The 16,580-nt window shown below is 38.3% G+C and overlaps 1 protein-coding gene across 1 annotated transcript in view; it reads right to left on the bottom strand.

Annotated features, from left to right (window-relative positions):
• Positions 1-14,465, bottom strand: part of ACADL (acyl-CoA dehydrogenase long chain) — a 46,772-nt gene extending 32,307 nt beyond the window's left edge. Inside the window, 1 exon segment of the mRNA XM_074400167.1 lies at positions 14,356-14,465. Within this exon segment, the coding sequence (XP_074256268.1) occupies positions 14,356-14,465 (110 nt within the window).
• Positions 14,466-16,580: the final 2,115 nt, after the last annotated feature.

Genomic DNA, 16,580 nt, shown 5'->3' with positions numbered 1-16,580 from the left:
TTGCACCCTCTGAAGCAATTGCCCGAGACATATCTGGAACCCTTTTACAGCCAGCTGAAGCTGGAGTAGCTGGGATGCAGGGAGCAGTGTCCTTAGGTTACACAAGGCAGTGGGGCCCTGGGCTCGGCCCAGGAACCCACTGTTTCCTTCTAGGCCTCTGGGTTTGTGATGCAAGTGGCTGCCACCAAGGTCTCTGAATCCCTTCAAGTCATGTTTTCTCATTGTCTTGGCAATTAATATTTAGCTCTTTTTTACCTATGCAAATTTCTGCAGCCAGCTTGAATTTCTTCCCAGAAAAATGAGATTTTCTATTCTACCACATGGTCAGGCTGCAAATTTTCTAAAATTGTATGCTCTGCTTCCCTTTTAAATATAAGTTCCAGTTTCAGCCATTCTCTTTGCTCATGCACATGACCATATGCTGTTAGAGGCAGTCAGGCTACATCTTGAATACTTTGCTGCTTAGAAATTTCTTCTGCCAGGTATCCTAAATTATCACTCTCAGATTCAATGTTCCACAGATCTCATGGGTAGGGCAAAATACCTCTAACCTCTTTACTAATACATAACAAAAGTGACTTTTGCTCCAGTTCCCAATAACTTCTTCATCTGAGACTTTATAAGTCTGGCCATCCCTTTCCATACTGCTATCAGCATTTTGGACAAAACCATTTAATAATCTCTAGGAAGTTCCAAACTTTCCTTTATCTTCCTGTGTTATCTGGAGCCCTCAAAACTGTTCCAAACTCCTCCAGTTACCCAGTTCCATTGTCACTTCCTCATTTTTAGGTATCTTTACAGCAATGCCCCACTTCTCTAATACCAATTTGCTTCATTAGTCTGTTCTCATGTTGCCATAAAGAACTACTCAAGACTGGGTTATATATATATAAAACCACCCAAGAGTGTGTGTGTATATATTTATATATACATATATATGTACCCGAGACTGGGATATATATATATATATATATATATATATATATATATATATACACACACACACACATATATAGAGAGAGGTTTCATTGACTTACAAATTTACAGGCTGTACAGGAAGCATGGCCAGGGAGGCCTCAGAACATCTACAACCATGGTGGAAAATGTAGAGGAAAGGGGCGCATCTTACATGACCAGAGAAGAAGGAAGAGAAAGAGAGAGAGTGCTGTGCACTTTTGAACAACCAGATCTTTTGAGAACTCACTCCCTATCATGAGAACATGAAGGGGGAAATCTGCTCCCATGATCCAATCATCTCTCACCAGTCCCTTTCTGCAGCATTGGGGATTATAATTCTACATGACATTTGGGTGGGGACACAGATTTAAACAATATTAGTTATACCACTATAAAAAACTGAGGCCGGGCAATTCACAAAAGAAAGAGGCTTAATTGACTCACAGTTCAGCATGGCTTGGGAGGCCTCAGGAATCTTACAATCATGATGGAAGGTGAAGGGAAAGCAAGGCATCTTCTTTTCAAGATGACAGGAAGAAGAAGTGCTGGATGAAGGGGGAAGAGACCCTTATAAATCCACAGATCTTGTGAGATCTCACTCACTATCAAGAGAACAGCCTGGGGGAAGCACCCCCATAAATCAATTACCTCCACCTGGTCTCCTCCTTGACACATGGGATGATGGGGATTTTAATTCAAGATGAGATTTGGGTGGGGACACAAAGCCTATCTATATTAATACACAATGACTCTGACTTCTTTGAGATTGAAGAGATTATTGTCTGAGACACAAGGACTATAATGGGTATTGGCCCTCTCTAGATGAATTCCTGATGTTCCAACAGGGAGACCAACCCATATGCAAAACCAGATGATATTATCATCAGACTCAAAGTCCTCTACTTTATTATTATTTTATTTTTATTTATTTATTTTTTTTTGAGATGGAATTTTGCTCTTGTTGTCTGTAGGAGATCGGTCAGAATGGTGGGATAAGAGAAAAGAGGGAGATGTGGGAGATCCTCAGAGTGGTGGGAGAAAGTATAGGGAAAGGAGCAGGTCTTCTGAAAAGTCAGAAGGCTCTGGAAAGCTTCAGGGGAGAATAGCTGAAGGCAGCTGTTCTTTTACCCCGAGGCAGAGGGTGAGGAGTAGGTCCAAGGGTGTGCAGGGGAATTTATCTTAAACAGGCTTGTTGACTTGTGTTGTTTAAAAACTGACCTTTGAATGTCCACACACCTGATGGTCCCTGAAAGGAACTTAATGAGGGCCATTTCAAGGTTTTGCAGTAACTAAATGGAGTAAGCAGAGTCACTAACAATACAGATGGGCTGAGCAGAAAATGTTTCCAAGGCCAATATTAGGGCTCCCACCTCAGCTCTCTGAGTACTAGTAAATCCAGATCTAGTGAGGGAGTTATGTGGTTCCCACCAAATAGCTGCTTTTCTGTATTTACCAGAGCCATCAATAAAAAGCATGAACGCATTCTCCATGTTGGTCAGGCTAGTCTCAAACTCCTGAGCGCAGGTGTTCTGCCCACCTCGGCCTCCCAACCTGCTGAGATTATAGTCATGAGCCACTTCTGGCCAAAGTCCCCTACTCTAAAAGGAAGGAATAGTATAAGATTGACGTGGTTGAGCCCTTACTACATGACAATGTTTCATTCAGCCTCATGAGCTGAACCTCATATGGCCCATCATCATCAGTGACTACCTTCTAGTGCATCTGTATCAAGCTGGGCCACATGGAAAGTATCCTGTTGCAGGAAGTCCAGATCAGCCTTTTATTTGTGAGTCAGGGGCATACCTGAGCTACTCTTCCAGACTGGATTGGCCAATGAAAATACTGTTTCAGGCAGGCTCAATTTGGCATCAACATCCAAACATCATATTGTTTTTGACATAGAGTTAGGAAATGCTATGCTCCATGTTTTCCTGAACCTTACTATAGCCAAGTAGCTCAAAAGGTCTTAGCTGGCATTTGCTTAGAATGACAGATTTTTTTTTTAAAGGTTTAAGTGTAGTTTTTTTACATGGATGTAGTGTGTAGTGATGAAGTCTGGGCTTTTAGTATATGACTAACACTCTAATAGTGTACTTTGTACCCATTAAGTACATTTTTATCCCTCAGCACCCTCCTGCCCTTCTGCGTGTCCAGTCTCTATTATTCTGCTCTCTAGGTCCCAGTATACACATTGTTTAGCTACCACTTATAAATAAGAACCTGAAGTAGAATGTCAGAAGGTATGACACTTGTCAAGAAGCAGGAATCAGAAAAATAGTTATCTTGCTTAATCATCTTTAGTGGAAAATCTTGTTAAGAGATCTCGATGATCCACTTTGGGGAGCTTGGATGAAACCAGATCTTGCTAGAGGCTTGGTTGTTTCCTCCAGAAGTCTGTTGATTTAACAAGTTAGTAAATTTTGTTAGTAAAATAACAAAATTTCTGTAGTTTATAGGCCACATAGCTTATGCTATTTTGTTAGAGGCAAAACTATCTAAAGCAGTGTGTTTGAAATGGAAAGTAGTGAGTGAAAAATAGCATGAAGTTCAGGAAGAGGGTGATAACCCAGGACCAGGTAATGAAGGGCATTGGAGCACAGGATAAAGCTTTGTGATTTCATTTTAGCAGCAAAAAAGAAATAGCCATGGAGGAGTTTTAAGCAGGTGAGTGAAACAATTGTTTTAAATTTAAAGATGACGACTAACTCTATGTAGATAAGGGATTGGCAAGGGGTTTTATAGAGCCTATTTAGGAGGTTACTGTGCTCTTCTAGTTGAGAGATGGTGGTTACCTGGAAATAGATGTGGTAATAAAGATAGAAGCAAAGCCAATAGAGTCTGAATATATATATTTCTTGGAAACAGAATTCAAAGGACTTGCCAACATATTGGATTTGGGAGCAGGAATGAGGGGAATAAAAGAGCAAAGCTGAATTTCAGATTTCTGGGGTTTAAGGAGGGTTTTTCATGGTAGTAATATTTCACTTGAATATCAGTTAGCTGATTGGAAATATGGTCACTTTATATTCATAAAAAGTTTATGAAAAAAATTATTTGTTTTCATCTCTGCTGTTCTGAAATGTTAATTGTTTTCTCTGATTCTGGGTTCTAAGTCTGTGAGATTGGTTCAATAAATTATTCTGCTCTTTTAAATAACATGTGACATTATTTATACAACAGAGTTACTGGGAACCGTGTTCTCTTCACACGGGAAGGTCGTTCTCCTGTGTTATAAACTCCCTAATGACTTAATGAAGGACTGAGAGGTATGAGGGGAAAGAGGGATAAAAAATGAGGAGGGAGTGGATGCATTGAAGGGCAGTGAGTCAGATCTACGGGAGCCTCATTTTTTCATTAAGCTATGTGGGCACTTCAGCATGGTAATGTGTTGATGACTTTACGTTTAGGGCTGATCAAAAGGGTAATGGTCTCATTATAGTAAAGCACTTATCTTTTCAAAATACTTTTTGAATGGAAACAATTTAAGGAATATATTTAGATGAAAGTTTCTAGAGTAATTCAGAGATTAGATCATTTGAAGACCCTTGCTTTATAAGTGAGACTTAGAGTGAGAGATTTGCTTGAAGGACGTTTACGATGGAGTGCCATTGAAATGTCACTTGTGGAGTAGTGAAGGAAAAAGAATTGAGCATACAGAAAAGCTGACCTGCAACGACGCTGCAACATGGTGTTTGTCCATCCCTAGGAACTCTGAGGACAAAGTAACTCAGCAAAGTTGTCCCACATTGAAGCAAGTGGGCTGAATTTTGTACTGTTGTATTGAATAGTCAGTTCATATGGGCTGACTCTGGAGAAAAGGCATGACCTTGAACAAGGAAGCCCTCTGCAGTACAGGGCAAATTTGTAGAGCAATTCCCATGAGAGTTGTCAACTGTCCACACACTCAGCAGCCAGGGCACTTTGAGAATGTCTCAAACACCACAACATCTGCTATAGCCCACACATTGTGCCTCTTGGATCCACTTTCTTCATAAAACAAGGTTTGAAAACAGCCTGTCGGGATTCTAATGGCTCCTTTGCTCTGGAAAACATAAGAGCAAAGCTAGTGGCTAAAATATAGCCCTTGTCATGGCAGGTGATCTCAAGGATGCAACTGATCCTCATTGTCTCCCACCTCTACTACCCATCCTAGAGTTCCTTCAGACTTAGTTAGCACCTCTGCTGATCCAGGTGGCTTATCTGCACTTGTCCAGTACTGTAAAAATTGGGTGAGGAAGTACTAAGAGATGCTCAAAGGGATCATAGGGGCACCAAACATATTCTTCTCTGATTCTACTGTATAACAGCTTTCCTACCTCCTCCTAATAGGGCGAACTACACCTTGCTTGCTGATATTTTAATGTGCAAGGCCTAAATGATTATGTGATAGCTGTAAATTTTAAAGTGACTCTTGCTCTGTCCCTTAGTGGGAGTATTCTGGAAATCTGGACTTCCAAACATACAAAGCCCAGAGTTGCAGGGAGGGGAAGCACAAATTTTTCAAGCAATCCATTGGAAGTGAGGAATAGTGAGGATCCTGCTTTTCTCATTTCTTGTATAATACATCATGTATCCTTCTTAGTGGAGACATAGCACCATATGAGGTTGTTGACTCACAGTGTATAGTGTGTCCTGGGGGATGGAGCCTCATCCTCATCTCCATGCTTGTGCCTAAGCTTTGCTGTTGATAGATCATTACATTGCTTTATTAGGCTGGCAGCTTCTGCGTGGTATAGTATGTGATGAGACCAGTGAATCTCATGATCATGTGCCTGCTGCCATACATTCTTTGTCTACATTGGATTTGTTAGACATGCCCCCCTCCTTTTTTGAGACTGCTCCAGGTATGTGCCCATTTTGCCAATGCTGGAGTAGCTGATGACAGACCTAGACTGGCTAATGTTAATTGTTTCTACTTGATTGTATTCCTTTGGATACTTGATACGTATTCCTTTGAATAGTGCTGGCTAAGGTGTTGATGCAAGAAAAGGCATACATGTAATACTCAGAATGTGTATTAATCCCAATTAAGATGAATCTTGGCCAGGCGTGGTGGTTCACACCTATAATCCCAACACTTTGGGAGGCTGAGGTGGGTGGATCATAAGGTCAGGAGTTTGAGACCAGTCTGACCAACATGGTGAAACCTTGTCTTTACTAATAATACAAAAATTAGGTGGACATGGTGGCACATGCCTATAATCCCAACTACTCAGGAGGCTGAGACAGGAGAATCACTTGAACCTGGGAGACAGAGGTTGCAGTTAGCTGTGATCACGCCATTGCACTCTAGCCTGGGAGACAGAGTGAGACTCTATTAAAAAAAAAAAAAGATGAATCCCTATCCTTTTCAGAGGGGAAGACGTTGAAAGTAGCTTACCATCATTTGGTAAGTTTGTCTTCTTGAGGAATAAGCAGCAAGTTTCTGTTGATAACTGGTTAGATATTTTGCAGTAACAATAGATAAATGAGACAGTGCATGAAAGCATATGTTATTGGGCCCATGAGTAGCTTCTGGCCCTCCTATTGTGACTGCTCCAGGTATGTGCCCATTTTTCCAATGCTGGAGTAACTGATGACAGACCTAGGCTGGCTAATATCAATTGTTTTGTCTACTTGATTGTTTAGTGCTTCTTCTAAAGGATGGTGGATACATCCTGGTAGATTTTATCTTGTAGTATAAAGATTTTCAAATGTCACTCCCATAAAGCTACTTACCAATCTGGTTTCCTACAACTTCTTTTCCCTATCTCCTAATCTTTCTTCTTTCAGGACCCTGATCGACCCGCAAAATATTTTCTAGGATCTGTGAGTTCTTACATATTCTTACCTTGAGATACTTCACTTTCCACACTTAATGGTGAAGCAGAAGTACTCACGCTTGAATGGAGATGTAATGCAAGTGTTCTCCATTTTCAAGCCGAGACAATCCAACTAGGAACCAAGCTTAGATTTTTTTTCCTTCCCTCCTTTTAAAAAATTTTTGTGGGTACATTGTAGGTATATAAATATTTATGAGTTACATGAAATATTTCGATATAGGCATGCCATGTGTAATAATTCCATCAGGTAAACAGAGTATCTATCATCTCAAAAATTTTTCCTTTCTGTGTCAAACAATCCACTTATACTCATGTAGTTATTTTAAAATATACCCGTTTTTAAAAACTATCTTTACTATATACTTTTTACTGTATTTACTATTTTTTACCACTCTGTTGTGCTAGCAAATACTAGGTCTTATTTATTCTTTCTATTGTTTTGTACCCATTAACCATCCCACACCATCTTAACCCACCTGCTCTGTCTACTCTTAGCTGGTAACCATCCTTCTTCTTTCTGTCTCCATGAGATTAATTGTTTTAATTTTTAGCTCTTACAGATAAGTGAAACATGTGATGTTTGTGTTTCTGTGCCTGGCTTATTTCACTTAACATAATGTCCTCCAGTTTCACCCATGTTGTTACAAATGACAGGATCTCATTCTTTTTTATGGCTGAATAGTATTCCATTGTGCATATATCCTTTTGTCTGTAGATGGACACTTAAGTTGCTTCCAAATCTTGGCTACTGTGAATACTATTGCAATATACACCAACGTGCAGATATTTCTTCAATAAACTGATTTCTTTTCTTTAGGATATATATCTAGATGTGGAAATGCTGGATCATAGGGCAGTTCAATTTTTAGTTTTTGGAGGAACCTCCAAACTGTTCTTCATAGTGGCTGCACTAATTTACTTTCCCAACAGTGAATGAGAGTTCCCTTTTCTCTACATCCTCATTAGCATTTGTTATTGCCTGTCTTTGGGTAAAGCCGTTTTAACTGGGGTGAGATGGGTATCTCATTATAGTTTTGATTTGCATTTCTCTGATCATCATTGATGTAGAGCACCTTCTTATATACTTGTTTGGCATTTGTATGTCTTTTTTTATTTTGAAAAATAACTATTCATATGTTTTGCTTGTTTTAAAATTAGATTATTATACATTTTTTTTCTGCAGAGTTTTCTAAGCTTCTTATATGTTCTGGTTATTAATCCTTTGTCAGAAGGGTCATTTACAAATATTTCCTCTCATTATGTGGGTTGTCTCTTCACTTTGTTAATAGTTTCCTTTGTTGTACAGAACATTTTTAAGATTGATATGATCCAGTTTGTCCATATTTGCTTTGGTTGTCTATGCCTATGGGTTATTGCTCAAGAAATTTTTGTGCAGACTAATGTCCTGGAGAGTTTCCTCAATGTTTTCTTTTAGTAGTTTTATAGTTTGAGGTCTTAGATTTAAGTCTTTAATCCATCTGATTTGATGTTTGTATATGGCAAGAGATAGAGGTCTAGTTTTATTCTTCTGCATATGGATATCTAGTTTTCGCAGCAACATTTATTGAAGAGGCTGTTCTTTGACCAATGTATGTTCTTTGCACTTTTGTCAAAAATGTGTTCACAGTAGATGTATGGATTTATTTCTGGGTGCTCTATTCTGTTTCACTAATCTATGTTTCTGATTTTGTGTCAACATGATGCTGTTTTGGTTACTATAACCTCGTAGTATAATTTGAAGTCAAGTAGTGTGATTCTTTTAGTTTTGTTTGCTTGGCTATTCTGGGTCTTTTGTGGTTCCATATAGATTTTAGGATTGTATTAGTCTGTTTTCATGCTGCTGATAAGGACATACCTGAGACTGGGCAATTTACAAAAGAAAGAGGTTTAATGGACTTACAGTTCCACATGATTGGGAAGGCAAGGAGAAGCAAGTCACATCTTATATGAATGACAGCAGGCAAAGAGAGAGCTTGTGCAGGGAAAACCTGTTTTTAAAACCATTGGATCTTGTGAGACTTATTCACTATCATGAGAACAGAATGGGAAAGACCTACCCCCATGATTCAATTGCCTCCCACGAATCCTTCCCACAACACATGGAAATTCAAGATGAGATTTGGGTGGGGACACAGCCAAACCAATCAAGAATTTTTTTTCCCATTTCTGTGAGGAATGTTACTGGTGTTTTGATAGGGATTGCTTTGTATAGTATGGACATTTTAACAGTATTGAATCTTCCAATCTATGAATGTAAAATATCTTTCCTTTTTCTGTGTCCTCTTCAATTTTTGGCATCAATGTTTCATAGTTTTAATTGTAGAGCTCTTTCACTTCTTTGATTAAGATAATTCCTAGGTATTTTATTTCATTTGTAGCTATTGCAAATGGGATTACTTTCTAGATTCCTTTTGCAGATTGCTTGCTGTTGGCATATAATAAATACTGAGTTTTGTATGTTAATTTTGTATACTGCAACTTTAGTGAATTTATCATTCTAATATTTTCTGTGTGTGTGTGTGTGTGTGTGTGTGTGTGTAGAGTTTTTAGGTTTTTCCAAATATAAGATCATGTTATATGCAAACAAGGATAATTTTGACTTCTTCCTTTCCAATATGGATGTCTTTTATTTCTTTCTTTTGGCTGATTGCTCTAGCTAGGACCTCCAGTACTATGTTGAATAAGAGTGGTGACAGGGACATCATTTTCCAGATCTTATGGGAAAGGCTCTCAGTTTTTCCCCATTTAGTATAATACTGCCTGTAGATCTGTTGTATATGGCTTTTACTATGTTGAGGTATGTTCCTTTTATAACCTAGTTTTTAAAGGATTTTTATCATGAAGGGAGATTGAATTTTATCAAATGCTTTTTCAGCATCAGTTGAAATAATCATACAATTTTTGTCCTTCATTCTATTTATATGATGTGTTACATTGATTGAGTTGTATATATCGAACGATCCTTGTTTCTCTGGGATCAATCCCACTTGGTCATGATGAGTGATTTATTTAATGTATTGTTGAATTCCATTTGTTAGCATTTTGTTGAGGATTTCTGCATCAATATTCTTTAGTGATACTGATCTGTAGTTTTCTTTTTTCATGTGTCTTTGTTTCACTTTGGTATTACATAACACTGACCTCAAAGAATGAGTTTTGAAGTATTCTCTCCTCTATTTTTCAGAATAGTAAGTAGTAGTACTGGCATTTGCTCTTTTTAAGTGTTTGGTAAAATTTGGCAGCAAAGCTATTGGGTTTCAGGCTTTTCTTTGCTAGAATCCTTTTTATTATGACTTCAATCTCATTACTTGTTATTGGTCTGGTTTTTTTTTTTTTTTTGAGACAGAGTTTCACTCTTGTTACCCAGACTGGAGTGCAATGGCGCGATCTCGGCTCACCGCAACCTCCGCCTCCTGGGTTCAGGCAATTCTCCTGCCTCAGCCTCCTGAGTAGCTGGGATTACAGGCACGCGCCACCACGCCCAGCTAGTTTTTTGTATTTTTAGTAGAGACGGGGTTTCACCATGTTGACCAGGATGGTCTCGATCTCTCGACCTCGTGATCCACCCGCCTCGGCCTCCCAAAGTGTTGGGATTACAGGCTTGAGCCACCGCACCTGGCTGCTATTGGTCTGTTTGAGTTTTGGATTCTTTATAGTTCAATCTTGGTAGATTGTAGATGTCTAGGAATTTGTAAATTTCTTCTAGTTTTTCCAATTTATTGGCACATAAGTTGCTTATAGTATGACTTGTAAGTTCTCCTATTAATCTCTGATTTTTCTTAGTTGAATCTTCTCTCTCTTTTTTTCTTAGTCTGGATAAAGGTTTGTTAATTTGGTTTAATTTTCCAAAAAATTAACTTTTTGTTTCATTGATCTTTTGCAGTGTTTTCTTCATTTCAATTTCATTCATCTCTGTTCTGATCTTTATTAGTTCTTTCTTCTACTAATTTTGGGTTTGGTTTGATCTTACTTTTCTAGTTCTTTAAGATGTATTGTTAGGTTGTTTATTTGAAATTTTTCTTCTTTTATGTTGTAGGCATGTATACTGTAGCTATAAACTTTCCTCTTAGAAGTGCTTTTGCCATATTCTATAGGTTTTGATATGTTGTGTTTCCATTATCATTTGTTAAAGTCTTCATTGACTCACTGGCCATTCAGGATAATATTGTTTAACTTTCATGTATATGTAGAGTTTCCAAAATTTCTCTTCTTATTAATTTCTAGTTTTATTCCATTGTGATCAGAGAAGTTGCTTGATATATTTTCTTGTTTTCCTTTTAAAATAAATAACCAAGCTACTGTGAGCTTGGTTTTTGTTACAGACTTATGACAATTAGCTATATAGAACATAAGCATTGTTCAGAAAAATTAAAAATATACATATATAGGTAGATAGGTTGATCTTCACAACTTATAATTGGGAGTATTATACCCAGAAGGCTTTGTTACAAGTTAATTTTATCCTGCTAGTAAATAATTTTCTTTAATTCTATAGTAAGCAGAAAATATATATGGTTGGAGTGGATGCAAAAGTGACACATAATAGTTTAGAAGGCAACTAAACTTGTTTTACCAGCTGTTTAGGCATTTGTTTACCCACTTCATGGTTTGAGAGTTTGTCCTTGACCTAAATTTTATTTCTCAAAACAGGCCCTTACAATCTTATGCATCCATTTCTTCTGTGATAGTATCTAGGCCTAGAGGAAGGCAGTTTGTATAGTTTTGGTAGCAGAGCATTAGCAGTGAAACAGATCCAGGCCCAGTGGGATACCAGATGAGGGAGATTCATATCTCTCTACTTCAAAATACCATGATTTTGGTTTCCTTGGAAGTAAAACAAAAAAAAGATAAATAACAATAATAGTTTGACGATTGTAAGAGTAATTCATATGTCAGAACAGAAAAAGGAACCTATTCTATTCCATTAGGGCACCCTAAAAATATGAAGAAAAATTGTAATCTGGTACTTTCTAGAGGATTATCATAGCCAAAAAATAATGATTTAATCTAGACTCAAAAAGTTAAAACTAAAATCTAGTATTAAGTATTATACTTTACCCTTGAAACAATTTTTTTTAATTTTTTAACAATTTTTAACTGTCTTTTTTATTAAAGAGAAAATTATAGCAGGGCCAATTTGCGTGCAAGGTTAAGTTTTAGGCTTATTATGCCTGCCTGATTGTCTGCATAAAATGCACCAAGAATTGATTGGCCATATAGACTCCTTTTGAGTTGATTTTGCTGAAACTTTACCTAAAAAGAGCCTATTTTGGTTTCAGTATTGGTAAAATGAATAGCGTCTACAATTGTTTAAAAAAAACTATTATTGAATTTATGCAGACACTCTATTGTCATGAAATTGCAATCAGAATTTTGGAGAACTCAGAAAGGAAAATTTGCTTACAAAAACATACTTTACCCAAGTAAGTTAAAAGAAAAAGATTTTCTTGACCCTTCTTTAACCAGAGCAGCAGCTTTTAAAATGAAATGTTTGTTTACCTTAGAGATGCCATTTACATACCAAACGGCTCATGAGAGTTATTAGACATTGTAGAATTTAGCAGGTCCTCACAGTTAGTTCTAGAAAAGAGGCTCTCTTCTTATTAGGTAGCAAGATTTTGTGTAAACCATTTTCATTTTATCATGGAACTCTTTTGGGAAACAATGTTTCCATTAGCATAGGGATTGCTTAAATTAATATTTCATAGCAAGGCAGTAAATGTCCCACCAAGTAGAAATTCTGTAGTTCAGTCATTGTCATTGAAAGGTACCTGCAGAAAGACACCAATAAACTTTTGAATAAACTTTTTACCCCTATCTCTTTCTCTACCTCCTCTTTAGGACCAACAACTCTCAGATTGGCCCCTTTGGAGCTGTTTTCTAGAGTCTGCAAGCATGCTTCTTTTATTTTTTTTTAAATTAATTTTTCTTTTGTATTCTCTGTGTGTTTTCAAATAGTCTGTCTTAAAGCTCACTAATTTTTTCTTCTGCTTTATTAACGCTACTAAAACATTCCGATGCATTCTTCTGTGTGTAAATTGCATTTTTCTGCTTCAAAATTTCTGTTTGATTTTTGAAAACTTATTTCAATCTCTTTGTTAAATTTATGGATAGAATTCTGAATTCTCTTTCTGTGTTATCTTGAATTTGAGTTTCTTCAACACAGCTATTTTGAACTCTGTCTGAAAGATCACATATCCCTGTTTCTCCAGGATTGGTCCCTCATGCCTTATTTGGTTTATTTAATGAGGTCATGGTTTCCTGAATCGTCCTGATACTTTTGGATGTTCATCTGTGCCTGGACATTGAAGAATTAGATATTAATTTTAGTCTTCATAGTCTGGACTTGTTTGAACTTGTCCTTCAAGCTGTGTCTGCATTAGGGGGTATCCCAAGTCCAGTAACACTGCGGCTCTTGCAGACTCATAGAGGTACTGGATTGATGGTCTTGGACAAAGTCTAGAAGAATTCTCTGGATTGCAAGGCAGAGACTCTTGTTCTCTTCACTTACTTTCTCCCAAATAAATAGAGTCCCTCTCTCTCTCTCTCTCTCTCTCTCTCTCTCTCTCTCTCTCTCTCTCTGTTCTGAGATGCCTGGAGCTAGAGGTGGAGTAACACAAGCACTCCTGTGGTCACCACCACTGGACTGTGCTGGGTCAGCTCTGAAGCCAGCACAGCACTGGGTCTCACCCACAGCCTGTTACAACCGCTCCCTGGATACTGCCTGTGTTTTCTCAAAGTCCCGGGGCTCTACAATCAGCAGATGGTGAGGCCAGCCAGGCCTATGTTCTTCCCTTCAGGGTGGTAAGTTCCTCAGGTTCCAGCTGGGTCTGAGTCTGTCCAGAAGGTAGGAACTAGAGTGAAAAACCTTAGAAGTCTATGGTGGTGGTGTTCTATCATACTGCAGCTGAGCTGGCACTCAAATAAGACACAGTTCTTCCCATTCTTTCTTCCCCTTTACAGAGGCAGAGGAGCCTCACCCCAAGGCCATTGTCACTACAGGCCCATGAGGAGCGCTGCCAGGCTATTACTGATGTTCTAAGGTCCAGGAGCTCTTCAGTCAGCTTACTCACCAAGCCAGTAAGTCTCAGAGACTCATCCAAGGCCTATGATGTGTTACCTGGTTATCACTACTGGTAATTCAGGGCCCAAGGGCTCTTCACTTAACAGGTAATGAATCCTGCCAGGACTGGGTTCTTTCTTTAAAGGTAGAGGGTTCTCTGCTGGCCCAGGCTGTGTCTAGAAATCTTGTCTTGGAGCTAGGATCTGGAGAGGGGCCCCCATGACTCACTGGTGCCCTATTCTGCTGTGACTGAGCTGGCATCCAAGATGCAAGGCAAAGTCAGTCCTACTCTTCCCTCTTCTTTCCTCTAGTGGAAGGAAGGGGTCTTTTTTGGAGCTGCAAGTTTTGTAGCCTGGCATTGGGGGAGAGGTAGATCCAGCATTCTCTTGGCTGTCCTAGCTGCTTTCTGAGTAGGTCACATGTCCTCCTGGTCCACTGGCTCTGAGTTCAGTTCAGCACTAGCAATTTCCTAGTAGTTGCAGTCCTTCTGGCCTAGACTGCTTAACAAGTTACTTAGATCCCCAGAGCCCTTCAGCCTGAGGTGGTGAGGCTTGCAGGAGCTGAAGTTCTGATCCACATGGCAATTCCTCTCTAGTTAGAGCTAGTTTAAATACTCTCTCCATTGCGGGCATCAGCTGAGATTGGCCTGGTTTAGCTTTCTGCTATAACAGGGCAGCATTGAGTTCAGTGAAATGTCTCATAATTGCTGTACTCTCCCTCTCCCAAGTGCACAGATTCTCTCTCACACTGTTTACCTGCTGCTGGGGGCTGTAGGAGGGATGGTATTGGCAATTCAAGACTGTTTTTCTTACCTCTTCAGTGCTTCTTTCAGTAATATGAAGTCAAAACCAGGTACTATGAGTGTTAACCTAATATTTGGTTCTTAGGAAGGTGCCTTTTTTGATGTAGATTATTGATAAATTGGTGTCCTTAAAGGAAAAACAAACAATGGAGCCTTCTATTCCACCACCTTGCCTTTCCTGCCCTTTCAATTAGTTACAACTGCGTTTTTCATGTGACCATAGATATAAGCTAAAGAATAGTTGCCAGTATGTGGCAACTGCATCATCTGTGAACAAAGGCAGCTTTGTTTCTTTCTCCCCATTTACATACCTTTTATTTTTTTCCTTGTCTTATTGCATCAACTAGGACTTCCAATAAATATTTATGAGGAGTGGTGAGAAGGGACTTCCTTGCCTTCTTACTGACTTTAGCAAGAAAACTTTCAGATTTCACAGTAAGTGCAATGTTAGCTGTAGGTTTTTTCGTAGATGTTCTTTATCAAGTTGAGAAAATTCTCTTCTACTCTTAAGTTTGCTGAGAGTTCTTATCATGAATGAGTGTTAACTGCACGCAGTTTTGATTAGGGAATCACATTGAACAGTACAAAGGAAAACAACTAGAATAATAATATTATTCACCCAAAATGAATGGTGAAAGAGAAAAGTTAGGGGACAGGCAGAAAAAAACAGACTAATTTTATAATTGTTCATAGGAGAGACTCAATAGAGGATCAATGGGTTTTATGTTAAAACCTAATTCTAAAATTGTCACTGGAATAAAAGTATAAAAGTTCTTAGGTAATGAAAGAATGATATAGAAAAATTGCTTCTACATAGTGAAAAGGTTTAGGAAAAAATGAGAAAAATATCAAAATATGGCAAAAGACCAAATATATAAAAAATGTTTTCAGATTAGTTGAAGAGCAAAATTAACTCTTTGTGTTGTAGTGAATATATTATTTGAATGTTCGTGATCTACTGAATTAGAAAAGCTGGGGATCGGACCCCCCTCAATCTGTGTTTAACCAGCTCTCCAGGTGATTCTGAGGCACACTAATGTTTGAAAGCCACCAGTCTAGAAAACAACAACAACAACAACAACAACAACAGCAACAACAACACATGTACCCACAAAAAGACATCTGTAAGTATATTGCAGAATTATTTGTAATCATATACAAATTAGAAGTATCCTGTTTTTGTTAGTAGGCAAAATATATAAATAAATTCTGTCATAGTCTACAATAACATAATACTATACTGGAGTTGAAATGGTAATATGGATAATTCTAAAAAATGTATACTACATTGGCTGGGCATGGTAGCTCATGCCTGTAATTCCAGCACTTTGAGAGGTGGAGGTGAGTGGATCATTTGAGGTCAGGTGTTCAAAACCAGCCTGTACAACATGGTGAAACCCTGTCTCTACTAAAAATACAAAAATTAGCCAGGTGTGGTAGCAGGTTTCTGTAATCCTAGCTACTGCGTAGGCTGAGGCAAGAGAATTGCTTGAATCTGGGAGGCGGAGGTTGCAGTGAGCCAAGATTATGCCACTGCATTCCAGCCTGGGTGACAGAGCAAGACCCAGTTTCAAAACAAAAAACAAAAACAAAAAATCAAAGTATAACACTAAGTTAAAAAATCAGGACACAGACTTCCTATAGTAAGATACTCTTTATATATATTAGTCTGTTCACATGCTGCTAATAAATACATATCTGATACTGGATAATTTATAAAGGAAAGAGGTTTAATTGACTCACAATTCCACATGGCTAGGGAGGCCTCACAAGTAAGATGGAAGACAAAGGAGGAGCAAAGTCTCATCTTACATGGTGGCAGGCAAGAAAGTGTGTGCAGGGGAACTGCCCTTTATAAAACCATTACATCTCATGAGGCTTATTCACTATCAGGACAATAGCACAGAAAAGACCCACTCCCATGGTTCAGTTACTT

The sequence above is a fragment of the Saimiri boliviensis genome, chromosome 5 (genome assembly GCF_048565385.1).
Source record: "Saimiri boliviensis isolate mSaiBol1 chromosome 5, mSaiBol1.pri, whole genome shotgun sequence".
NCBI lineage: Eukaryota > Metazoa > Chordata > Mammalia > Primates > Cebidae > Saimiri > Saimiri boliviensis.
The sequence above is the reverse complement of the archived record's forward strand: the minus strand, read 5'-3'. Positions and strand labels throughout refer to the sequence as shown.